General features: G+C 43.5%; 1 protein-coding gene across 1 annotated transcript in view; it reads left to right on the top strand.

The window, feature by feature from the left end:
• Positions 1 to 4,530: 4,530 nt before the first annotated feature.
• LOC135481405 (neural cell adhesion molecule 2-like) overlaps positions 4,531 to 27,334 on the top strand; it is a 30,325-nt gene continuing 7,521 nt past the window's right edge. The window contains exons 1-5 of the mRNA XM_064761233.1: positions 4,531 to 4,881; positions 10,989 to 11,304; positions 18,381 to 18,647; positions 19,827 to 20,105; positions 26,471 to 26,836. Coding sequence (XP_064617303.1) covers positions 4,531 to 4,881; positions 10,989 to 11,304; positions 18,381 to 18,647; positions 19,827 to 20,105; positions 26,471 to 26,836 — 1,579 coding nt within the window. The remainder of the gene's footprint in view (positions 4,882 to 10,988; positions 11,305 to 18,380; positions 18,648 to 19,826; positions 20,106 to 26,470; positions 26,837 to 27,334) is intronic.

The following is a 27,334-nucleotide window of genomic DNA, read 5'->3' as shown; positions in this document are numbered from 1 at the left end:
CAATCCTTTATTGGCGACTGTTGAGAGGGCTAGCGGTTCACCTGTTCGTTTGTTAATGATGTCCAGTGTGGGGTGGGCCGCGAGTCGCAGACGCCCTTGGACAACCTTAAACTTCGTGTAATCGCGAAAGAGCGGGGTAAGGCTGGGATCCACCTTCGCCAAGGCATCGTAATAATCATTCACGGCGGCCTGCGTCAGCTCTTGTTAAAGGTTTTTGGCGGCCGCACCCCGGCTTTGTTGATCGGGAACATCATCACCTGCAAGGAGAGGGGTCTGTTCGTCGTCGATGTTGTCCTCTTGGGCGTCGTGGAAGGCCGGATTATCAAAGTCAAAATCTGCCATAATCCTCGTTTTGAACATTGCAAGGTATACCTTCAATACACACAATGGATGCATACTGACTCAGGCTAAACCCTTTCAGAACACTCCGTAAGCCTCGGGGGGTACAAGGTGTACGGCAGTCCTTGGTCGTCACCAACAACCCGAGTACGATCGACCAGAATCAACAACTCTTGGTCCGCTTCGCCAACCTCGGCGCAAATGACGTCATTGTGCCGGTACCGTGCCCTTGGCCTTCTCGATCACGATCAATTCATCCGACCCGAACGCCACAGTGGTCGGGAATCCTCGGACGCGCAGTAGTCAAGAAAACCACGATCAGAATCAGCGGGAATGAGGTAATGTCCATCGACGACTCTGATGTGTTTCATTGCTTCGGCGACTTATGGCTGACCAAAACCGAACGGCGGAATGCGGCCTACCAAGGCATCAGCAGCGAAAACATGCTTAAACTTTGAGACGAAGCGGAGGACGCAAGTGACGACGATACTGGAGAAAAAGCCATCGCTCGCGCCGTTGGCACCCGGTTCCACATTCCGCTAGACTTTGAGCTTCTAGATAGCCACATGCCATTCTACCAGAGTGCCTTGGCCGACCGACTGGAGTACGAACTGACGTTCAACGATTACAGTCGGGTCATCCAGGCAACAGACGATGCCGACGCGACTTTCACCATCGACAACATCAGCCTGGAGTTCGATATGGTCAACGAAGAGGAGCTCGCTAGACAGATCCGCACCCAGTTTGCCGGGGGCGTCTCCATTCTGTATGATCGCGTCCTCCGCCACCGAAAGTTTGTGAAGGACAAGTCTGATACTCTCTGGAACATAAACCTGAACACGCCCGCGAGAGCAATGAAGGGCATCCTCATGCTGTTCGAGACTAAAGGAACCCCGTGGAATAGGAGGTCGGAATCCTTCTACAACCCGAAGACCACAAAAGTAGAAGTCACAATAGAAGTTGTCACCAATCAGCTGTACAGCCAGGGCATGCGGGCGTACCAGCAGTGGGGCGAGGTCCAGAGGTTCTTCGCCAGCGGGACCCTGAGGTGGCCAGGGTCGTTAAAGACTTAGGCCTGGCAGACGTCTCCCTGGAAGAGTTCTTTGACGCACAAGCACGCCTTCTGGCTTGACCTTCGGCCAAGCGACGATAACGAGCTCGTTCTGAACGCCAGCGAGGGGATTACGATACAGGTGACAAAAGAGAGAGAGGAGCCCGGCGTGTTGAACGTATATCTCTATGTGATCATGGACACAAAGTTCCACATCGAGAATGGTAGATTCGTTATTGCGCTTTATTGATGACGCCCACTGCGCGATTATCTGTGGGCAGACGAACTGCGGCAAAACAGTCTTCGTGTGGACCTGCTTGAGGGGCCTTTCCGCGGTTTCTTTCATCACATTGTGGACCTGTGCCCCACTCTTAAGCATAACAAGGCGTACCGGCGGCGATGGATACTGTCTGACCCTGAGGTCTATTGTTTTGATCCCGGCGAGCGGCTCAACGACTGCCTGAGTGCTTTCTACAGATTGCTCCAGGGGGAGCCCACCCTATACATCATCGATGATTGTAGCGCGTTAGAGGCGATGAAGAAGAAACAAAAAAGCTGTCATTCATGGCTTTCTCGGGCCGTCATGCAAAACAAAGCGTCTGGGTCCTCACTCAGAAATACAACGCCGTCCTCTAAGACTTTTGCGAGCAGACAAGTTGGGTGGCTTTATTCCACTGCAAAGATCGACACTCGTTCAACGAATGCCTGGAGGAGAACCACATCATCGAGGCCGAGAGCGAAAAGGCAGAGGTTCGACAGAAGCTCAAGAACAATCCGCATTCTAAGCTCCTGCTAATGACTGATACGTCCGCCACATCTAAGATTATATATTAGACGTAGTCGCCCCTACATATTAATAATGGATACAGACGAGCTTATAGACGATATTCTGGGCGCAGAGGAGGAGGAGGAGGAGAAGCCCAGCCAACAGCCCAGCAAACATGCACACCAGCTCAGGGATAGGCTGGCCGCACTTGCGGTGGGTGGGCAGGTCAAGCGATATCTGGGAAAAGACGTTACAGCCGCTGAGATCGACGCCATGAGCGACGAAGACGTTGAAAGGCAGCACTCCAGGTACGAGGCTAAGCTCGGTGTGCGGATGGTTGACGGTCTCGGAGGTATATTCTTGAGATCATATGTAAGGGCAGCCAGCTGGCTCCTACCAATCCCACCCGAGAATCGACCAATGCTCATGGCACAGCTCGCCACCGACCCATTTGTTGAACAGGCGCTTAGCAGTGCTAGGTGCTGGCTATACAACTGCTATGGTAAGTACTTGGCACCGTTGACCATGGCGCTAACCACTACTGAGCACTGCTTATTTAAACACCACTACTCTCCTAGAAATGATGATCCAGAGGAACATGAGTACAACGAATCCGTAAGGCCCGAAGGAAGCGGAGGGGTTGACAGCGGATTCTACGAATGACGGCCCTGCGAAGAATCCCAAAAGAGTCGCTGCGGGTCCAGCGGGTGCTGCAGCGAGAAAGGCCAAGGCTTAAAAAGCTCAAGGACGATCTTCGCAAAGCAAAGGCTGCTTTGCTTGGCGCAGCTGATTCCACCTAGAAACAGCCGAAGGAACCGGATTCTACGAAGGAGGGGGGAGCCACAGATTTTGCGAAGGAACCGGATTCTACGAATGCACACCAAATCACCCGCTGGAGGGCGCCCCTAGCGTTATTACGCGTTGGCGGCCTTGCAGTGCTTTTGTTGCTACGTGCGTGGCGCAACCGCTATACAGCGCATGCACGAGGTTCAGATATTACCCCGCATGCACGAGGTGCAGATGTTACCACCGCATGCAGATATCACGCCGCAAGAAAAGAATCTCCATTTGAATACACGTCGCGACCCTTTCTATATAAAGCAGCATGTCTACTCCACCCGGTGACGGAAAAGTGCTAGTCAACGCGGCCTACCACGCCGCTGTGGTTTCTCTCCTGGCTACTGGGTACGCTGGTCTCGGCCAGATGTTCCTGAAAGGAGCCCTCCCGAAGCTGGATTTAACACCCCGTGACGTCGGCATGGTCATTGCAGATGTAGGCCCGGCCATGTTTTCGAAGGACCTGCTAATTAAACAAGGGCTCCTTCCTCCCAATAGAATCAAGTAGTAATGGCCTCCATCGCAATGATGATGGGCAGCGCCCTCGTAAACGCTTTGGCCTTCAGCAGGAGCAACTATATGTTTTCGATGCTTAGGAGTTCCAGTGTCGACCAAGAGCGGAGGCGCCATGACCGTGCTGTAGAGCAGCTCCAAGCCGCCCAGGAAAAATGGGCCCCAAACCGCACTGAGGGCTTGGACTGGATCAACGATGAACTCCGCCGCCAGGGCCACGCTGTCCAAACGTGCCGGGATGTCGACGCTGCAATCCGCGAGTATTCTAGGGTCACGGCCAAAACTCTTACACGCGATGCACGCGAAGCGCTGCTGGGCTCAGAGCCACAGCTCTCCGATTTCTATGTGCCTAGTGAAGATCAAAAACATCGCGAGATGACCTTCGTCATCATGGGGATGTATGTGGTTGGGGGTGTGAGTTACGGAATGGCAAAACTCACCAAGTAAACCGAACTGACTGTGCCGGACTCGCCATTGAGCTCCTCGCCGTATGGCGGGCACGATCTTAGTAGTAAGGTTTTCTGCGCCGCGACGATTAACATCTTTTCGTCGCAAATCTGTTAGAGGGCTGCTAGAATACCTTGATGACATGGCTAGTAAGGTGTCTGCTCGCCTGGCAAATATCTACTACAAGCCCTCGTGGGTACTGCAAGGGCCGCGCGACCATCCAGAAACTTGCCCACTGCGGCTAAAGTCTCCGAAGATGTGGTCCGGGCCTGGCTAAAAAAGCAGGCTATCTGGCAGATATACCTGCCTCGTCCCCGAAAAATACCGAGGCCTATGTTCGATGTGTTCACGCCGAATAACATCCACTAAGCTGATCTTTTATTTCTACCACATGATCGGCGAGGCTGGAAGCTGTATAAGTACGCGCTGACAGTTGTTGATGTCGCTTCTCGCTACAAGGAGGCGGAACCTCTGGCTACTAAAGATTCCAAAGAAGTCGCTGATGCTCTCTCGCATTTACAAGCGGGGACCCCTTCGATGGCCGAAGCTTCTCCAAGTTGACCCTGGGCGCGAGTTTATGGGTGCGGTGAGCCATCTGCTGGCCAAACACGATGTCACAGTCTGCCGAGGCCGCGTGGATATCCACAGAGAACAAGGCAAAGTGGAGCGTTTCAACCGTACTCTGGCTGAGCGGCTCTTTGGGCATCAGTACACCCAGGAGATGCGCATCCCTCCTGAGCACCAGTCTACTGAATGGGTAGCTCGTCTGCCCTCTGTTGTGGCCGCTCTGAATAACGAGACAACGAGACTGATCGGTAAAATGCCGAAAGACGTCATCAAGGCAAAAGGGGTGCCCAATAAGCCTTCCTCGACGGTTCCAGGTCGTCCCTTTGGACTTAATGAGAGGAAGATCCTCGAGGGTGTTGGCGTTCGTTATCTCTATCAGCCTGGAGAGCTGGAGGGCGGCCGCCGTCGCACGACTGATCCTGTGTGGTCTCTAGAGATATATCGGCTTGGGCGCTCTGTCACAAAGCCTAATGAACCCGTGCTGTACCATCTAGACGATACGTCGGATGGCCCGCGACGGGGATTCGTTAGTGAGGAGTTGCTTATAGTGCCTCCCGATACTCAGCTTCCCCCGGATTGGGTTCTACGGCTATAGGAGTTCCTCGAAGAGGATGTCCCATCCTGCCCATTATCCTGCGGGTGCCGCATCTCTATGGCCGTAAGCCAAGGTGTACACCATCTTCGGCGATCCAGCGCTTACTATCGAAGGAGGACAGTGAGATCTTATTCAGGTGCTGCCCATAGATATGGTGGCGCTCTGATCGCAGCACGTCCATACCGTGTCGGAAGATCTTCTTCTCGAAGAGGGCCTCTTTGTACTGCTTATGGCGGATGCACTTTTCCACAACTCTCTTTTTCACGCCCTTGGCCTTCTTAATGTTGGCTCCGCCTGCCTCCAGAATGGAGTACATCTTGGGGCGCAGACCAATGTATTCGGCGATCGGTCCGCCCCGCGCACTCGTCCTTCATTTTCCCCAAGACCTTCATATTTGCTACGATGTGCAGGGGTTTGGTCTTGTGGGTAATCTGAGGTGTCGTACATGGTTGCATTCTCAGCCATATCCCTATAAACAGCATCAGTCTGAATCTCGAGTAGCAGACTATCCGTGTCAGTGTAGCGGAGCTGGCAGCGCTCTCCGTACTGGGCCTTCATGTGGTTGTAGTAGAAGTCGTACATCAGGTGCTTGGAGAGATCTAGAATGCTCATGCCCACGTAGATAGGTCTGTTTAGGACTAGACGGGTCTTGTGCATCTGAATCGCTGCGAGAGCATCATCAAATATGTTTGCCCGTGCGAAGCTCGGGCTGGCTATCAAGCGTCGGAGCTTGTCGTCTTCTCCAGAGCGTACCAGCTTGACGTCCACACGCTTCCGGAGGATTCTCCATGGTTTTTCCGAAGACCGAGTTGTTCATTAGCTTGTACAGGTCCTTCTCGAATTTACTTGCCGCAGTTTTTCGGAGCTCGGTGTTCATCCTGATATAGTTCAATGGTTCTGGGCGAATCTCAGGGCCCGGTGAACCTTTGTCAGGCGCATTCCCAGAGATAGATACAGCTGTAGGTTCCGGTAGTGCAGGACGTACCGTTCCTTGTTGCGGAGGTTGGGGACCAGCTTTTCGACCTCGGTAGGCGCTTTCTTGCCAAGAGGACCGTGCTGATAGTCAGACATCCACTCCTTCTGGACCACCAGACGCTCCGGGGCTAATGGGTGGCCGTTATGTTCGTTATGTACTTCGGCCGGATACTCTAGGTCGGCCTCGAGGATGTAACCGGAAGGACTGTCGTGGGGGTGAGTAGCAATCGTTTCACCGAGACGCTGCGCGTCGCTTACCCACTGGAAGCCACCCGTTGGAAGAAACTGACTCATAGCCCAGCCATATAGATTATTGGCGTCTAGGTATTGGATGTAGCTGTTTGGGCTTTCGGGGTAGTATCCCTCCACCTGCGGATTATTGGCTTTGGCGTGTCGCTTCCTTACCATGGAGATACCTCCCCGCAACCTCTTCTCAATGAAGATATGTTGGTCGTAGTCGGTCAACAGCTCCAGCTCTACCCCAGTCTTCTTGAACAGCGCATCCCACGAGAGGCCTAAGCTCGTAAAGTAGTGAGCAGGTTCCAATCCATACTGCCATAAACAAATCTTCCGGAAGGCCTCAAACACATCGGCCAACAGGAGCACGTCTGTGCGGCAGTAAAGGTCTGTGTAGTCTCCCAGATTGGTGCAGTCAAATACCTTCCACATCTGTTGAGCGTGGATGTAGTCTTCATCGCTAATGCCTCCGACTTTGAGCTTACTGTAGAAAGCCTCTTTGGGTGGGAGGCTGGAGGCTGGACAACCAGGTTGTCAAGGGAAGTCGGTAAGATTTGAACGCTGTCGATGAAGCGGAGCTGCCCCAGCGAGAAGGTGATGTACTTTTCCGTGTTGTTGGGGATGCAGGTGATGCGGCCCTCCACCTTACTTATGACTTGCATCAGGAGGTGCCCGTCGTAGCCCCGTAGGTTGTGGAAGACTACTGGTATGGCTGTCTTGGGACCCAGCCGCAACTTTAGGATGCATGCGATATGTGTCGCGCCTCTGTGCTTGCCGGTGATGTGGCAGTGATCGCGCACAGAATCGGCGCCCAGAGGCTTCTCACACACGTGGCAGGTTGTGGCGTTGTTGTGGGCCTGCCAATGTTGGGGAGTCATATTCATGGATATAGGGTTGGCTAGAACATTTTTGATTTCCCGCTCCTCCTGTTGGAGAGCTCTGAGGAAGTGTTCCGTCGCGTTATGGCCTCTGTATTCCACGGGGCGTTTTGTGTGGCCGTCGCAACGCACCACAACATAGCAGTAACTGCAGGGCTCGTGGTGCTGAGTCTTTTGAGAGCTGTTGTCTGCGGGGCTGGGCGGCAGGCCTTCAACCTTTTTGGTCAGAGCCTCGAAGTCGGCATATATGATGAACGGCGACGGTAGGTGTTTGTGGTGGTTCTGGAAGGAGAACTTGTTTTTCCCCTCCTGGGGCATTTCCATCCTCACCGCCGTCTGGCCAATCCCTCGGCATTCCGGTTTATGCGCCTCGAGCAGGTCCTCCCTTGTGTAGCCGTGTAGGCAGCACTCGCAGAAGTGTTTGCGATTTGGCGCCTTACTTTCTTGGTATAGGAGCCGATTGAGGTCTTTTATCCATGTATAATGGAATTTGCCTGCCTTCTCAATCAGCAGCAGACTGATTCGGGGCGTGTTGCCGGGCTTTTTTCTGAGGCGGTGCACGATCACGCCCTTGTCCCACCCGAATACGTTGATGGCGAGGTCGTTCTTCCCCTCCACTTTAGGGATCTGAGAGATGTGTGTGGGGGCGTCGATCCCCTCAAAGTCAAGACCATCATTGGTGGGATACTTGGTTGGTCTCTGGGGGTTTCTGGCGGCTGGAAATAAGGCAGACCGGAGTGCCCATCTGAGGCAGTCGTCGTCTTTGTTCTTCACGTTGATGACTGCTTTCTTGTTGCTCACGGCTGCAGGTAGGGGGATGTAGGACCCGCCTCTCAGCGGCTGATACCTTGCAATATCAAGCCAGAGTGTTTGCACGCTATTTACAGCCCACCCTGACCCTCGCTGCGTCCATTTTTCCAGCGCCTCCTGGATGGTGGGGAAGACCTTATCTAGAGCCCTGTCAATGTCACCGACCTCTAGGAGGGCCTCCTGTTTGCTGCGGAGTACTGGGCTGGTATACTCTTCACTGCCATCGGCGTTGTCCTTTCGCAACTGAACCCCGAGGCCTAGTTGGAACTTAACCCCGTTGAGTGCCAGGATCTCTCCTTCTAGCTTCTGGCGAATACTGGCTCGAATTTCTTCTAAGAAGGCTATTGGGTCCGTCCAAACGCCTTCGGGTACGCCCATCTGCCAGGCCCGGAGGAGATTCCTTATAGCCCGGCCGGTGTTAGTGAATTCTAGTTTCTTTTCGCCCAGTATTCCGCCTAGCAATTCATCCAATTGAAGGAGGAGGTTCTTCGCGTCTTGCTTCAACTCCTCGTTACTTCGGGAGTTCAACCCAGCCACAGCCGTTTTATGCCTGTCGAGGATCCCCTGCAATTCTTCCAAGGCATTGCGGGACCGTGGGTACTTAGCCCGCACACCTAGGAGCGTCTCAAAGTCCCCCCGTAGTGCTCGCGCTTTTTGATGGTGCCTCATTGTACGCGCCGATATCATCATTATACTAATAAAAGCATCTCTCTAATTGTAAATTTCGATAGCCGCCAGCCGTTTGAACTCATCCAAATAGAGGGTGTGCCAGAACCTATACTCCACCTACTACTGACTATCATTCAAAGCGTCATGAACCAGCATTAAATATGTTTTTCTGATTTTTTTCTCAAACCCAGTAAACAGTTAGTGAAACTTCGTCTTGACATAGCTTTAGCAGGTCTCCAATTTCGTCACATGTGCAGGTGTCGTCACATCTGCTCTTGCTCTCGGACGTCGACTGTATTTTATGATAGTCTAAGTGGTAGCCGATGGCAGATAAAAGTTGTGGACTTCGGCGATGAAGGCCCTAGTGATTAATATAGTTTTCCGGAAAATTGGACATACTCATAATTTCACTGTATTATATAAAAGAAAACAAAAAGACACTCTTTGTATTCGAGAAAGACGAAGGAACAAAATTTAAATTCTTCAACTGCAGTAAAATCGAGAAAAGAAATTATATCTTAGGATTTAATTAATTTTAAGAATTGTGCTGTGAGATGCCTAGTGAATATTGCACAGATTCTGATATTTGTTATTTACAAACTGCTGACTAAACGCTAAAATGAAAGACAACAATTTTATTTTGGGGAAATGAATACAGTTCGGGCCGAGACGGTATGCTACTGTCTGACATAGTTTGTAATGCCGTCCTATTATTACACGGCTTGTCAATCAACTGATTTTACGTCTGTGGTAGTCCGTAAATGACCTAATCCACAACACTTTGTGAAATGGCCACTCTGCTACAGTTAACTAAATGGCTGTTAAAGATCAGAAAATAATGTCTTATGCAGTAGGTCTGTGTTATCATATGTCATGAAGTGAATGGGTATAGACTACGCCACAGTTTAGGCCGCGTAATCTGATAGCAGCTTGTTTGATTGGATAAAGTTCCCAAGATGGCTGCCTCGACTCACACCAGGCATTTGTGCAGAATTATCTTCTTGTTCTACACGTTATTCGGTGAAATCTCATTAAAATAAAAAGTGTGATACTTTTTATAAAGTTTGTTTTGATTAAAGTATGTTTTAGACAGGTTGTGTTTTCTCCTTTAAAAGACCATGATAAAAACAAAAAGTGCGTTACATCAGGATATTAGAATAGCAATACAATCCATTAACATGTAAATAACATGTATGAACTGTCTCTTGTGTTCTCAGAAGGAGTAATCATGTAGTGCAGAATTGCGCCTTAGATGCCTTTAAATGATCCTCAAACCATCTCACATTGATTTGTTTATTTATTTATTTGATTGTTCTTTTACGCCGTACTCAAGATATTTCACTTATACGACGGCGGTCAGCATTATGGTGGGGAGAAACCGGGCAAAGCCCAGGGAAAGCCACGACCATCCGCAGGTTGAGGGAGACCTTGCCAAGCACGGTCAGCGAGGAAGCCGGCATGAGCTGAACTTGAACTCACAGCGATGGCATTGGTAAGAGGCTTCTGGGTGTTTGAGTCGCGTACATCACATTTAAGTGTAGTGTATGTACCTGTAATCTGAAATTATGGAGATAAAATGTTACAGATACTGTCTGAAAATATTTTGATTATTGATAAACATAATACAAACAGTGCAAAAATGTAAAATACTGTGGGTTGTGCACATTTCCTTCAAATTACTCTGTATATATTTGCCAGGCCTTGTGCCTCCTGTTACGACCTGCTAGAAATTCCACATACTCCTATGATTCGGCTTTAGTTCAAGAGGTACCTGACAAAGGCCTGGGATCTACACCGATCACTCCAGTTTTCCCAACTCGTGAACATGACCGCCGTCAACAGGGTGAACAATTCTTGAATACGGGGTAAAACAACAACAAATCCATAACTCAATTCAGAAAATACTTGTTCCATTTTCATTGGTATTTGTAGGCAATATGTAGTGATGTCAATATATTGTATTTGTATGTAAGGTATATTTAGTGTATGTAATATTTGGGGGCCTATGTGGCTCAGTTGGTTAGCGCGCTTGCGCAGCGTAATGATCCAGGAGCCTCTCACCAATGCGGTTGCTGTGAGTTCAAGTCCAGCTCATGCTGGCTTCCTCTCCGGCCGTAAGTGGGAAGGTCTTCCAGCAACCTGCGGATGGTCGTGGGTTTCTCTGCCCGGTTTCCTCCCACCATAATGCTGGCCGCCATCGTATGGGTAAAATATTCTTCAGTACCTCGTAAAACACCAATGAAATAAATAAATAAATAAATGTAATATTTGTTTATGTATGTAGTCGGACCTGACCGTGTACAGCTCCGGGTAGATTCCAGAACATCGGGAAATACAGTCACCGTCACAGAAAACAGCACAGTGACATTTACATGCAACACCAGTGAGTCCAATCCTAGTGCCGTTCTGACCTGGTACAACAACAGCAATCCTATGACAGCGGCAGATATGTCAGGTGTGAGCTCACATGAAGGGCACAATCACGGGTACCTGACCACCCAGCGGTATACAGTGAGAGTTAATCGATATCAGGATGGTGACGTCATCAGTTGTGAGGCTCAGAGACCTGGTAATAGAGGCAGGAAACGTGCATCATCCAATCTCACACTGGATGTCAAGTGTAAGTTTCTCGCCTTTGTACATATTAGCTTTCTTGAGAAGTTCTTTTAAATTTATTCAGTGATCACCATGTCCATGAACTTGTTTTATTTTCTGTTGGTTGACCTTACTTAATGTAAGCTATACGAACGTGTTGCGTTGCTATAAGCCCTGATATGTCGTCGAGATGATCCTTCGGGCTCGTGAAAATATTCATTATCGAGAAGAAGTATCAAACTGTGTACTCACTAAACACACTGGTATAACGAATTTATCACAATGAAGAGCATGTCGAATAATTTTTGCTGAATTAACACCGGTACTTCAGTCAATGTTCGTTGCATTTTCATGGACGCTTTGCCGCTGTGTGGCCGGCAGCTGGCTGAAACCGACTTGGCAGCGCACAATTGCTCAGAGCACAAAGCGCGGGTGGACATATTGGCTGAGCTGAGGGAAACAATCCTTAGGTGAACTGCCAATTTTGTCATTTTCGATTCAGGTATCGAATTTAACTGTGTCAAAAAGATGCCACAAAATACTTTTTCTACGTGTTGTTTTTGTAAGCTGCTGAATCATTACAACTCTTTTGAAATTAAGGCAAATAAGGTGTTTAGTAGAAGATTGTCAACCAGCGTTGCAATCGGCTGGCACGTACCTTCCTAACTTCGCAAGTATGCAAAAAAAAATCCTTGCCTGTTCGGCGAGTTCGATAGCTTATTCGAGGCGGATTGTTCAATTACATGTCTAGAATTCAATCTGAATTGTGATTATACAGTATAAACCCAATTTCGATGACATATCCCTCAACTAGAATTAAGATTCACACAGTAATATCCCCCCCCCCAATTTAAAACGATGGTGGATTTTAATTGAAAGCGATGTACATGTTTCTGAAATCTGCTTGTAATATAACGGCAATATTCTGATATTTAAAGGTTCAAACCTTTCAGCTTCAAACCTTATTTAAATCTTCAGGTTTAATCAGAACGGCTGCAGTCCCTTAAACGACAATCTTAGTAACTTGCGAATCATTTATAGTTGTCCAGCCTCCTTTAAAATTTGGTTCGAATTATTCTGTCCACACATCGACCGAGTTCCACTGGGGAATCGAGAATAGGATAAGCATATTTGCATAAGCATTTGAACATTGTATTTATGTATTTGTTGGATTAGTGTTTGACGCCGTACTCAAGACTATTTCACTTATACGGCCAGCATTATAATGGAAAACAACCGAGCAGAGCCCGGACGAAACCCACCACCATCCGCAAAATGCTGCAGAGCTTCCAACGGCCGGAGAGGAAGCCAGCATGAGCCAATTTTGAACTCACAGGGACCGCATTGGTGGGAGGTTTGTGGGTCATTGCTCCGCGCTGGTGTGGTAACACCCTCGATCACGGAGGACCCTAACAATGTAGACCCAAATCGTATGCCTATGTGCGTGTAGGTGCATATATGTATATTTACAGAATAGTTAGACAGTGTGTGTGTGTGTAGGCATGGCAACGGCCACATGATATTTTTTTTTTCTCAGCAGCCAAACAGAAAACTTCAGTACCGTACAATATGTATATATGCACTACACACCTACTCAATGAATACTTTGTCCTATCATGAGAGAGATATAATGTAAACTTAATGTTTAATGTTTAAATTCCAAATTAAGCTTATGTAATAAAGAGACGCAGTCTTAAGGCCGGACGCCATCCCAAGGCAAGAAGACAAATATTACAAAATTGGAAATGAGGATATCGGTTAGGAAGTATGATATTCCATCTTGAGATTGTTTTCAGTTAAAGTACACGTAACAAGCGTTCCCTGGAAGTTATTTAGAAAAAGAAGAAAATTTGTGTACTAACTAGATTTTAGCTGATACAGCGAAAGTGATGTCAGGTGAAAACAAAAAAAAATAAATTCGAATATTTTAATCTAATGTAGTCTGATGTCCTGGTCACGAATCTGGTCTTATTTGTTTCCAGCGATGTACGGGTGAAAGCACAATGTTGCCGTATTTGCAAGTCACGTAAAAAAAACTGTTACAGATATAAAGCTGAGCATAGCGACTATATATTTACTGTGTGCATGCTGAAATCGTTGAACATATTTATAAAACAAAGGGCTTGCATTCCTTTCAAAAAGCTGCCACCAGCCAAATTACTACATTTGGCACATTTACATGTACATGCTACATTTATATAGTGTACATATAACGCTCTGATGACTAGGACGAATGTACGCTTTCACGCTATGTCACGTTTGTAGCGAATATGGTCGTTCAACAATTCTTTAAAGTATATCCTAAGGTAGGACTTAAGATTGTGAACCGTAACTCGGCTGATACGGCCATCTTGCTTGCATTTTAATTTAAACCTTAAAAATATTGCTCTAGGAGGAATTAATCTTCTGACATGAAAAGAGCCCAGGTGTTTTGTCCACGGTCTTTTCTAAAATTTGTAGATTTTCGATTTTGGATTTCTTGACGTGGGACTTGAAATTAATTTCTGCAGATTGCCATGGGAACGGACTCAAACTTTCAACAGTGTATTTTTGTCTTTCGTTTTTCCTCACTAGCAAAAGATCAAAGGCGCAATATGTACGTGCTGGACTTCAGTACTATACGTGTTGTATGTGACATGTGATATGCCTCGGGTTCAAATTCAGTATACTCCTTTTATTTTTTCTTCGGGTATTTTCTCACTTTCTTCCTATTGCTCCATTGCAACAATGCATTCTTGACACAAAAGAACACAGTGACTATCTGCAGTAGTTCAAAGGTATAATCCAAGACCAACTTTACAAGTATCTGATATATATATATCCTTTATTTTTCTGGTCTTAATTGTTGTAATATGTTTATCTATGGGAATGGTGCCCTGTGCATGAAAGAGTTTACAAATTTAGCCGTCCGCAACATTCGAGCAGTTTTACTTCAGCAGCAGGTATACAAATAGCTTAGGAGGGGTTTGAATCCCACTTATGCCGTCATATCGGCAACTTCTTTGATATGTTTTTGAATACTTTATCAAAACTGGATAAATTTTATCTCCTTTGCACATAATCCTACAGACATTGGGATAGCACCAATCGATATTCCACCGCATGGAGACAAACCGGATTTAACTAGAAATGAGATTATTGGTACCGAAGCTTGAACCCCAGAAAATGCAGGTTACTAACAGCTTTAATACCAAAACTGATTTTGTTTACATTTTCCACACAATCGCAGAAAAATCCCTCTCTAATACTCCAGTGTTCCAACAATGTATTACTCATATATATTAAATTAGTGGATGGAAATGACTTAAGCGTAAGCTCCTTCGCCAAAACCAAGCTTCTGTGCACCTTGTGTGTCAAGGGTGCTTCACTTACATGTACATGTGTTCACATTGTCGCTTTGTTACATTGGCGTATTAGGTGAGCGTGCACGTGTGCATGCAGTTACATGTAGTTATTGTCACAATACTGACTACAGTACTAACACAGGCCTAATCCTTATGTAGACGTGAATTCAATACACTCACAAAACGCAATGCTTTGGCACACCTCGTACACGAACTTCAGGGAATTTCTTAACATTGCTCACCTTTTCGTAAATTTTCGTCGGCATCTTTGAGTGAAAAAAATTACCCACACCCTGCCATGATCACTTTACAGTGCATCTTTGTTGCCTGTATCTAATCTATTTTTAGTTCTTAAACCGGTAGTTACAAGAAATGCATAGTCTTCATGAGGCCAGAAATATTAGGGTACATGCAGCATGTCGATGTAACGATTCCTCAGAAATATGTGTAAACTAACCCCATGCACTGTTTCCTCTGACTGAGGCCCTTTCTGGCTTCAGCGACTAAACCACTGTTCTCCTTTTAGCCGATTTGTCCTTGACCAGCCACATCGCAGGCTCGAATCCTGCTTTCGCTAGTTCAATGGAGGCGTTTTACAGGCACCTGGTTTGGATTTCTCTAAATCTTTGCGTTGTTTCATCCAACTAACACAGACCAATCGCCGTCCTATACAGAGGAAACTTTTTCACTTTTTTTGAGAAGAGTGTAAAATATCAATAAGGTAAGTACAATATGGAAATTTAAGCGCCCGAATAACTGTTACAGCGTGAAATGCAGCGTGTAGTGTTGAAAGGGCGTGTACAGTACCAATGCATTATATAAGCTCGGTGCATTTGAATTTAGTCTAACATTTACATCTACGCGAAATTTCTAAAAACTCCTACACACTATATATAAACACATGTTGTAACACCTTTTTTGGTATAGCTGACGGACATCTTGTATGAACTACGCGAGTTGCATATTTTATAATCCTCCAACGTCTACGATACACATACAGTAACTGTTATCAATGTACCCCTTACCGCGTTGAAAACTGTAAATTCTAAGACATGTGTTCTTTGTAGTATATGTATTTAGTCAATGTCTATTGCGTAGTTTAAATCTAAACTAAAACGTTTGAAACAGAATACATGTGTTTGACATGTAGGCATGTGTTCTTTGTAGTATATGTATTTAGTCAATGACTATTGCGTAGTTTAAATCTAAACTAAAACGTTTGAAACAGAATACATGTGTTTGACATGTACCCAGTAGTACAGGTAGTTATTCAGTGACACTTGCGTGTAATTGAAACCTGAATTGAAGATTGTAAAGCAGTAAAAATGTCTTTTGACGTGACGTAGAAAGTGCATGGAATTGTTCAGTGCCACGTTTATACAAAGACTTAAGTAGAATTTTTTTGTTTTGAACACAAACTCTCAAAGTGCCCAGATGCATAATAAGTTTGTTCTTCTGATAACAGACCTTTACTCTCCTTATTCTGTACTAACATGTGTGGTTTATTAACCATATTTGGAATTTATCTGAGACGTACATGTAGATACCTATGTCAACGCCATTTTAATAGAAACTTTATTTTCGCTTTACGCCATAATAGGGCCTACGTGAACACGGGTAGGCTACGTAATTCTGTCATGTCTGTGTATATGTAATGGACAGATGAAGCTGCAGTGTTGGATAAAAATTATGCATTGGATAACAGTTGTTTTTCGGGATTTATGACTTTGGGATTTGTTTTAGATGACGTACTTTGTCTAGGTTCGGTTTTATAAACATTTAACACATTGGCTGTCATAAAAAGCTATTATCATTGATACTCATACAAAGCTAAACTTATTAATAAAATAGAAAACACATTTGTTTTTGTTTTAACATCTAGAAGCTACAATTTAAAGTTTGTATGTTAGTGTTTGTATTTATAAATTTAGGGAAACTTTAATGAATGTAAATCTGTAGAAAGATAAGTAAATTAGCATTTTTTCTGCATGCATGGTGGAACGTACGTCAAAAGTATTACAATCATTTGATTAATTAATTTATTTGATTGGTGTTTTACGCCGTGCTCAAGAACGTTTCACTTGTTCGACGGCGGCCAGCCTTAGGGTGTCAGGAAACCGGGCAGATCCCGGGGAAACCCACGACCATCTGCAGGTTGTTACCAGACCTTCCCACTTACGGCCGGAGAAGAAGCCAGCATGCAATTATTTTATAAATGATATATTATTTTATTGTTCGATTGGTGTTTTACGCACCGTTCTCGAGAGTATTTCACCAACACGACGGCGGCCAGCATTAATGGTGGCAGAGTCCGGGGGAATCCGCAGGTTTACGAATGAATGCTACATGTTAGCCCACACAACCGTAGAACATACTGGTTTTTCAGTCTGATGTACGCCTTTTGAATGTTTTTAGTTTGGTGTTTTATATACAATGCTTGGAAGTGCATAACTTAGCTCCCTGAACTTTGGCCCAATAACCCTCGGCTGAATAAAGGAGCTACACATTTGTAAGAGAGTTAACTATATAGCAAAAGGAAACCATCTTATCGGTTTTGTACAAAGCCCGTCTCTTCGGCTTGAAGTGGCATCAAACAATTATCTGAGGCACAATTGACCTGTACATATCCGTCACATGACCTGTTTGGTAGTACTGTAGCTAACAAAAGCTAAAATATTTGTACTCGAGCGTAAAGAGTTTCTAACCCAACTGAATTCGAACGTATAACGAACATATGACGAAATGTTGTGGATCTCTACTCAGCCGTATTCATATGACCGAAATGTGCGTATTTCAGAAATAAAGGTAAACTTGAACTCACAGGTATATACACGTATGCCGGCAGAATAGACGTGCCCATTGTATGAGGACGTGTTGTTTTGTTTTTTGTTTAGGTTTCGTGTCTCGGATGGTTTACTACAAAAATGCCAACTTATACCATTTTTTATTCTTCTATCACATTGGAACGTTTACTGTTTTTGCTCTAACACATCTGAGGTTCACCAAAATGTTGTTAATGCTGATGTAATGACGAGAGCGGACGTAAACTTTTGACTCATGGCTTTATTTAAATATCCAAACAGTACTTTTTCATTTAATTGTATATCATTTACAATTATTACGGAATCCATTTTGTCAACAGCTTTAAAGCTGTTAACATTTTGACTGTAACAAACGACGATCACAAACGCATGTATATATATTTCTAATTATGCTTCCTTCTTCCATTCTTTGTGAAGGCGGGTATATGTACATGTATGCCTACAGTCCTCCACGTTCTCACGTGCCGCACAACCCGAAAGCTGCTTCCGGCTGCAAAAAAAACCGACCATATTCTTTTTGACCAGTCCTATAACAGAAATTGCAATAAATGCCTGATATATATAACAGATGAGTTGCCGCTGAAAAACTTCCTTTTTCTCTCAGTTGTACACTCGAACTGAATGACTGTTATTTCACCATCTTATTTACAAATATTCAGACACATAGACAAACGGCATGTCCTTTCACTAACCAAAGCAACAGAAGAAAACAAACCGAGACGTTAACATTTTGGCGTGTTTGTCAAATCTTGATGAAGTTTCGCTCAAGCGAATAAAATAATAACATTGTTTGGGATAACTTAGGACAGAGGAACACACTGTAGATACCTTCATGCTCGTTATTCAGGCTCCTTTCTACACGGGCAAGCAACATATTACCGTCCAGTTCAAAAAGAAATTTCGTTGCACTATATGGTACTCCTTTTTGATTTCAGACGGACCCATGTTTACCAGCTGTAAATCATCGTACATTTTCGTGGAGAATGTCACGGCTGAGCTGTCCTGTACTACCTGGGCTAAGCCTGAGCCCACGATAAGCTGGAGTCGCGGAGGTCAGCCGAATGACCTGAGCGTGACAAATCACAGATATACATCTGTGCTCAGGTTCGGCAAGATCAACAGGACTGTCTCTGGAGCCTACATTGTGACAGCTAGTAATAATGTGAAGAGAGTAGAGAGGATAGTCAATGTTTCTGTGTACTGTAAGTGTGCTTCTGTACTTAACGAATTCGCGGTAATTATCGTAAATTTGTATGTTACGTATTACATGGATCTGACTATTTCTCAACATTAATGTTAGTTTAACAAAGTTTTTAAAATATGCTTCACCAAAGTTATTTCAGTATGTACATGTATAAAACTGGCCACTTTGATAATGTACGGTTAAGTTATTAACATATTTTAATGATTGCGAAATGCCTGAATTGCATTTTTGAACAAGTTGTGGATTAAAGAACTTCACAGAAAAGATTACAGAACGTGGTACAAACTGTATTTGATCAAAAAATGCAGCAACGTGTATTCATATGGCTACATATTTACTCCGCAATCTCGATGTCAGTATGTAATAAATACCCTTGCAGTTGTCCACGTGATCCTCCGCAGTCGATGGTCTTTTAGATCAAATCCGACTGAACATGTCACAGCGTCTACTCCAACTCTCGCTGGTTAAGTCGTGCTTTATGTTCGCCAGGAACTTTTATTGTGTACCAGGAACATGGTAACTTGTGGTGGTTTTCTCCCCCCAGAATTCTGAAGGAAATCGTGTAGGGGAAACTATCTTGAGTTGATCTACCCATTAAAAAATTAATCTCTTAATTTCAATGGAACATATGCTGTCTGAGTGATGCTAGAATGTATTCTGTTAATGCAGTAGAGTGTTCTGTTAAATATAACATACATATTCTATTAATTCAACATAGACATTCTATTAGACTTAATATATTATATTGAATATTAGCAGAATGTTATGATAACAAAATAAATTCTAACATAACTCCGACAATAGACCTTATGTTAAAATGAACAGACTACTTCTTTGAGTGTATGCCTACAAATACTAAGAGATAAACACTGTATTTGATCTAACCGCATGCGGCATTTTACATACAAGTAAAGATAATAAATTATTACGTATGATGCTAAAACATTCAAGTTTTAAATGAGAGATTATCCCACCTTCTGAAAAATACTGCGAACACCTTTTTAACAATAACAGAGAAAATCATTATCTTACTTATGGACAAACTTTTAGGTCAAACAGTTGCTTAAACCTCGTCATTTTTTTTCGTATAGTTTTACTATAGTGCTCATACTGCGATGATCACTACAAATGAGACAGCTCTGACTGCGGATTTTGAAATGTTTTTGTATTTTCCTAGATTCCCCGGATGTATCTGTGGTTCTGGCATCAGGAGAAAATGTCACAGAAGGAAACCCTCTACAGCTGGAATGTCGTGCTGAAGCTGTTCCTCAAAACTACACCTACTCTGCCTGGAGTCGCACCATTGGTGACCGTCCTGTACCACTGATAAACAGCAGCCCTGGGAAATCCCTGTCCATCAGTGAGGTGACGTTTAGAGATCAAGGTATATACCGGTGCGGAGCCAGTAACGGGTTTGGAGGCGTTAAGAGGGGACAACTGGGGGTTAGGGTTCGAGGTAAGGCCTTGGTGATATCACTGAGTACTAGGCTATTTGCTCCTCTGATGACCAGTTAGATATCTTTTGTTAACAAAGGACCTGGCATTGTAAGGCGGGAAATCGGCCCCAGTGCAAGAAACTGTGCACCTCAAGAAGCGAAACTAATTATAGCTGTGAGTGACAGCTGCTGATACACTCATAAGGTCATTTCTTTTCTCAGTTCTGTGTTGCTCTTATTTTCCTGTTATTTGAGAAACATTCGTCTTACAAAGCTCTAAACATGCACTGAAGTCATAAATCCAGTCACACTGTCACAATGAAATATCTTTTTTTGCATTAACCACTGTATAATATATAACAAATGTAACTTTCACCCTTATAATTCGTCTATAACATGTTACTGTTAATGAGAGCCACAGGACTACATGTGGTTTCAACCAGGATTCGTGTATGATTTCGCTACAGTTGCCACACGTTACGTAATACCATACCTTAAAAAGTTATCTACTCTAATTCATGATAACACCTATTTAATGCAATACGGCCTATATCTTTACTCACACTAAAGTATGTTTCCAAATACAAAAAAAATGGACTACAAAGATTCAAACTCTTCCCTAAGGTGCAATCTTTTCTCCACAGTGACAACGATTGCTCACTATACTATGAGGGATATCCTGTGGTAGAAATACGGGTTTTAAACTTGATAAAATATGATAAAACTGATGACATTATAAAGTTAATGTTTTACATATGAAGACAAACGTTAACCAACACGAAACTTTGACAGCATGTAGAAATACACACGTGAAAGTTTCAGTAAAGATATTCTTCTGGTTAACGTTAATCATCATAGTGTAAATTAAAAACACCGCACCTTGTTTGAACGAAAAGTTGGCGTTATTGATCAAGAGTGCATTCTTAACGGGTTACTACTACACCATCTCTTTTATCGCCATATAACTTTTATGGGTGCTTCGACTACGTTTTATACTTCTGATGTGGAAATTTACAAAATTGTGCTGGGATTTTGAAATTTGCGCTTTTTTATTGTATCTCTTCGGGGCCGATTCTCCGCCTTACTGTGCCAGGACCTTTCGTATCCATCTTTTTTTTTATTTCTTTATTCAGGGCGCTATGTAGTACGTCCGGCAAGGTCATTTATTAACAGTTTTCTAACCACTGAGTCATTTATTTTCATATATACACACATTTTAATTCACTACACCTGGCAGAAAAATCATATCCTTTGAGGAACCCACCCGTCAGAAATAACTAATTAAATGCATTGGGCAATAAACTCATTAAAGCCTTATATATACTCGGGTGAAAGTTGGACAACCCCTAGACCAATTTGGGAGAAACTGCAAAGGGCTCATCCCCACAAATTGTCACCACTCTCCTTGTCAACAATTCACATGGTAACATTAACTCATCGTTCATAAAATTCAACATCCACTGTTGTGGAATCAAATATTATCCCTTGTATTCCTGGATAACTTTTCCATGTTTCCATAAAACTGCAGAAGGGACATAAAGGATTTTTTATTTGAATGGCTCAAACCAAAAATATATTGAAAAATAGCGCTGAAGAGAATACCATGTGGTATGTAAGGGTAAAATGGATAGAACTTTTACTGTGGTGGAACAGACATTACTTATTTGATAAGATGCTTTATATCTCTCTGTCTCGCTGGGCAAACTGGGCCTAAATGACGGCTAATAAATGACCAAAACGACCCTTACCATTATCGTTACATTTGAATGGCCGCCAAAACAGGGCCAAAGTAACCATTATAGAAGAATGTTCAAAAACGACCATATCCATTATGGTTACATTTAAATGGCCTGAACAAATATTAATGAAGTTATTACAGGTCTTTGTAACTGACTAACTAAAAGAAAAACATCATACTGACAAAATAGTGAACTCAAGTGATGAGTTTGTACATCTCCATTCCCCAATAATTTGGGATATAATAGCCGCCCTTACATACAATGTAGTCTTCATGCTATTTTCCAAAGAAAACGAATATGAACAACCAAATAAAATAAGTTTTTAAAATAAACAAACCAAGCCTAAATGACGGCTAATAAATGACGTGACATCAAAAGAGGAAAAGAAACAATTACGTTCATATGAAATAGGCAAGGTCTAGTTGTGAACGCAGCGAAATGCAGTATTTTTTATTTACCTGTGTAAGGCACATGTATTGTACAATAACGCCCACCGCTTCGGTTGCCTATAGTTTAGAGCGTCCATCTGGAAGTTGGGAGACCCCGGGATCAAATTCTGATCGGGTCACACCAAAGACTTTAGAAATGATTCTTGTTTCTGCATTGCTTGGTGCTCAACACTAAGAGGTTGGTGCAAGAAAACAGGACTTAGTTGGCACGGTGTCAGTATAATGTGACTGAGTGAGGTGTAATATATCCTCGGCATGGTATTTCAGAAGCGGCAGCACTTTGAGGGTATGGAATTCCAGCCACAAGAAGTTATATTACTGAATAATTTTTATGTACGACGAAAAACACCGAGCACACATATATATCAGGTGGGCATAAACAAATGGGCCGTACTTTGACGCTCAATATCTCGTCAGCTTCTAAAAATTTACACACTCAAAAGCCATTATGTCCTAAGTATACAGACCAAATTTCAATTTTATCCTTTAATATTTCAATTCATGGAACCAAAATCAACATAGAATCAAAAACGTGTGTTCCGGACATTGTTCTACCTTGTTTTACGTGAAAATGTGATCAATTGGTCCTTCATCTTCTCGGTAGACGGCGCGCAAACGTTTCTTCCATGAACTGATTTAGTCCCGGATCTCCTTAAGAGTAATTTTTCAGCAGTCCTTGATGCGTGCTTTTAGTTTATCCACAGTGAATTTTTGCGTACGACCATCATAAACCTTCTCGCTCAGAGAATTCCACACAGAATGGTCCATGGGATTGCAGTCGGGGCTCTGCGGTGGCCACTCGTCCTTAGCTATGAATGAAGGAGTCACTTCCTCAAGATGCTGCTGCGTTGCACGGCTGGCATGGATGGCACGCTGTCTTGCTGGAAGACAAAGTCATTTTATGGGTACAACCGGCGAAAATCAGGGAAAAGGCCACGATCGAGAAGTTTTATGTAATTTTGGGTATCAATAAAATGTATACGGGTTTTCCCGCGTCAACAAACTCCGCCAGAAACCATCAACTTCTTTGTAACCCGACTTGATTCATGGCACAGTCTCTTAAAATGAATGTCCCGCCTTTCGTTTGCCATAAACGCGATCGTTCTATCTGTTGCGTGCAATATCAAATGGAAAGTCTTTTTCATTGGTGAAGCCAATTTTCTTCATCTTCTCCGTCGAAAAGTTATCATCAAGGTTTCTGCAGCGCGTTTTTCTTTTCTGTCGAACAGTTTCTTCCCTTCTTGAAGAGCGCATTCGCTCGTACCATTTTAATCCCAGTTCTTTTGTCATATTTCTCACAGAAGTCCGAGATACTCTAAGGTTCTTGCGATCTGTCTCTACGATTTGTGAGTGCCGAGATTGTCTTCCTGGGAACAAGGTGCCTCTCCCACATACTGAAGATATCTTCCGAGCAATCAGTTTTTGGTCGTACGCTGCCTGACATCCTTTCAAGAGAGCCTGTCCTTTCTAACTTTCTGATCACATTGTTAACGGAACGTTTATTCCAGCTTTTCACCGGGAATTCTTTCACAATTTTGCGCCTTTCCCAGCCCTTTTCAGTGAAACATGTTTCGATCAATTTCTTGTCCGCCGCAGAAAAAAACTATCTTGATTCAGCAAAACTTGTGCCTATATGGCAGAAGGGTTTCTCTGACACTAGAGCCAAACATTTTCCAGACGACACTTGATTGACGCGTTTCACACAGGTGCAGCGCGCGGTTCCACTCATGACACCTGACAGGTGATCCAATGGCGGTCACCGGAACGAGCGTTTTGAAGGCTATGTTTTCATTTTAACCCTGTGTACAGACGCCTTAAGCTATGACCTTGAAAATTTATCAGTATATTGACAAAAGTGTGCCATTTAAATGTTTAAAAGAGTTTAAAAGAGTTTGAACAAAGGATAATGGAGCAACGCACCATCAAGGTATGGCACAATTTAATGGTGGAAGGCATGCCTTTTCTTATCGAGACCATTTAGAGCTTTTCAACAGTGGAAAATATGTGAAATATATTAGGGATGTAGAGCTTTGTTCGTTATGAAAACAGGTCAGAAATGATGTTAACTGATGTTAACGATGTCCGTATGTAACCTGTATTTCTTAGAAATCGGCTTGACTCTATATTGTTCTAACAACAATTAAATCTTCTTACCACAAAAACAACCCAAAACAAGCCCACATACATATGCATCCGGGGAAACCTGCCAACATTTTCCAATCTCTAAGCACAGCAGTAATTCAGGGTTGATTGTTTATCTACAAGTTACATACTTTTAAACTCATACATTTAGTGATATGAACTATGGAACTTCCAAGAACAAAAGGAAAAAAAGAAAAATACACCTGAATTGCTGTACAACTAACCTTCTAATTTACGCCTGTAAATCTTCATTGGCAGAAGACATTAATCTCATTCTGTATCTGTAGTGTATCTTCACTGAGGATGAGTATTATTTTAAATCCTTTGTTGTAATACAATGTGTGGTATAAACCAAATATATCCCAATATCAATTTGCAGAAATATCGAATTAGGAAACCCTTTAGGAGACTCCACACACAGTGTGGCTTACAGATATGTACACCATACTGGCAGAAGACAAGTGGGATTAAAGAAACATTAAAGTGGACAAATGCTCTGATAATAGAGATCAATAACTCTATCTGTTTACATAGATATATAAATATCTTAAAATATCAGTGGTAGACTTTCCATCTCAGGGCGACTGCGTGACCAAGGATGTTAGCACGCCGGCCCTGCCTAATGACCCAGAAGACTCTCATCAGTGCGGTCGTTGTGAGTTCAAGCCCAGCTAACTTTCTCTGTGTGTTTGTCATGTATATTTTAGGAATTTAAAATTTCTTTTTTGAGAACACATATTTTCGGGAGATCACAACAAAATGTTTGTAGAAAGTAACAGAAATTATGATTTTACCCAGCCATCCAAAATTTTACCAAATAAATCCCCATACCCGCCTCCCTTCCCTCCCCAAAAGAAGGAAGACGAAAAGAACATTAACACATTCTGTTCTACATATTGAAAAAAAAACACGAGCAATTAATCGTTACAGATAACTATCTCACAGCCTATACTTCTTAAATTCTAGTTGACTCACTTTCAGTGGTCACGCAATAAATTAATTTCTAAATCACACAATCTATGCATTCTAAAACCTTTTCTTGCACAGATCGAGATAAAATTGCAGATGAAATATTACACCATTCCATGTGGATACAAGGCGGAATCTCCGTATACAGGTCATCTTCAGGAGTCCACATCTCTCCCCATGTGGACCCCACGCGTGAAATGCCTCAGATATTATTAAATACTATATTTGATGTAAACGTACACAGCATGATCTGAATGTTTAAGTTTTACTTCAGTGGTCTGCATTAAAATATACAGCTCTTTTTGGATAATTGCAAAATGCACTCGAGGAACTATATACATATATGTGATTAACTATATATAGAAAATGAGTTATGAGTGTGGTTCCCTAACATCAAAATGCTGATAGCAAAAAATGAACGTCTTGAAAGTAATTTCGAACATATGTTTTAAATCTATTGTTAATTACGCTATACTAGGACACATAGATTTATGTGTTCTTTTCGGAAGCTTTTGATTATGGTAATATGTATATAGCATTTAATGGCTCTATCACTGGATTTTTACTTTTCACCATCAAACAGTATGGAAACCGGAGGAAGACATCTTACACCGCGCCCCTCCGATCGCGGCCGTCCGCACGATGACGGAGAAAATCGCGCACAAATAGTACCGTCCATGTGCCGCAACTAGTGGGCTGCGACAAGTGGGCTGTGACACAAGGGGGCCAGGTATCGCTATAAAGGCCTGAAGGGAGAATGAACGTGCACGACATAATCCTCGTCCCCTTGTATGACGGCCCGCGAGTCGCTGCCCGTGGCACGAGGACAGTACATGTCGCACGTGTGCAGCGTGCAACGACCCGCGGGGCGTCGGTCGTGATGTCCTCATCCAACTATAACTATACATTATACTGTGTATAATGTTAGCAAATATTTGGATTTTATTCATTTATTTGTTTGACGCCGTACACAAGCATTATGGTGGGAGGAAATCGGGCAGAGCCCCGGGGAATTCTTGTAAGCACCAGTATGTTAGTGTGGTTGAGGTAGATGTGTACCTTATTCTTTTCCATTTTCTTCTCCAGCCCTACCACAGTTTCCCCGTCAAATCAAACAACAAGCAGCAGCCCTGGGTGAAAATATCAAACTGATGTTTAAGTTTGTGTCGTATCCCGCCTATGTGAGCCTCACGTGGTACAAACTGTCCAACAACATGGCCAACACGATATTAGAAAGACTAGTCGTACCCGACACACCCGGGAGTAAATTCCAAAGTCACGTGATGGAGGCTGAGCACGAATTTCTGTTTTACGACACCAAAGTCCTGCTTTCTGGTCACGTGGCGGAACTAGAAATCTCTGACGTTAAACATGATGACTTCGGGCAATACAAATTTGTTGCTGAAAATGACGTGGGATCTTCTGAGACCATCATGTCTTTTAACATAATAGGTAATGCATTGTTCTTGTTGTCCATGCCATATATAAAATTTTCTGAGCCTGTGCCATTCAGAGTTTCCTTCACTCACAAACCTTGGTACACATGAAAAAGCAATAAATAACGCTCAAATTAGTAAATACATTTCTAATCACCGTGTTTACATAAAATATGCATGCTCATGTCATAATTTTTAAAGAGAATTAAGTAATTTACATATGTATTGTAACTGAAACACTGAAGCAGAAGTATTACCAGACCAATTTAAATGCATTTTTATCTGAAAAAATATACACCCTTTCCTAACTGGTTAGGTGATGAAAAAAGAGACATGCTATATGTACACATAAAAATGAAAGATACGTGTATTTTAAACACTGACATCGAGACACATCTTTATAACATTTTCGTCCCCAAGTGCAACATCTTCGCCAGTCTCACCTGCAAGACCTAGAGCCCTACATGTACATTATAAATTTCTGTATTTTTCATGTTTGAATCTATTGCTGAAC

Source organism: Liolophura sinensis, unplaced genomic scaffold (assembly GCF_032854445.1).
Source record: "Liolophura sinensis isolate JHLJ2023 unplaced genomic scaffold, CUHK_Ljap_v2 scaffold_43, whole genome shotgun sequence".
In the NCBI taxonomy this organism is placed as follows: domain Eukaryota; kingdom Metazoa; phylum Mollusca; class Polyplacophora; order Chitonida; family Chitonidae; genus Liolophura; species Liolophura sinensis.
Note: the sequence above shows the minus strand (reverse complement) of the source record. Positions and strands in the feature narration are given on the sequence as shown.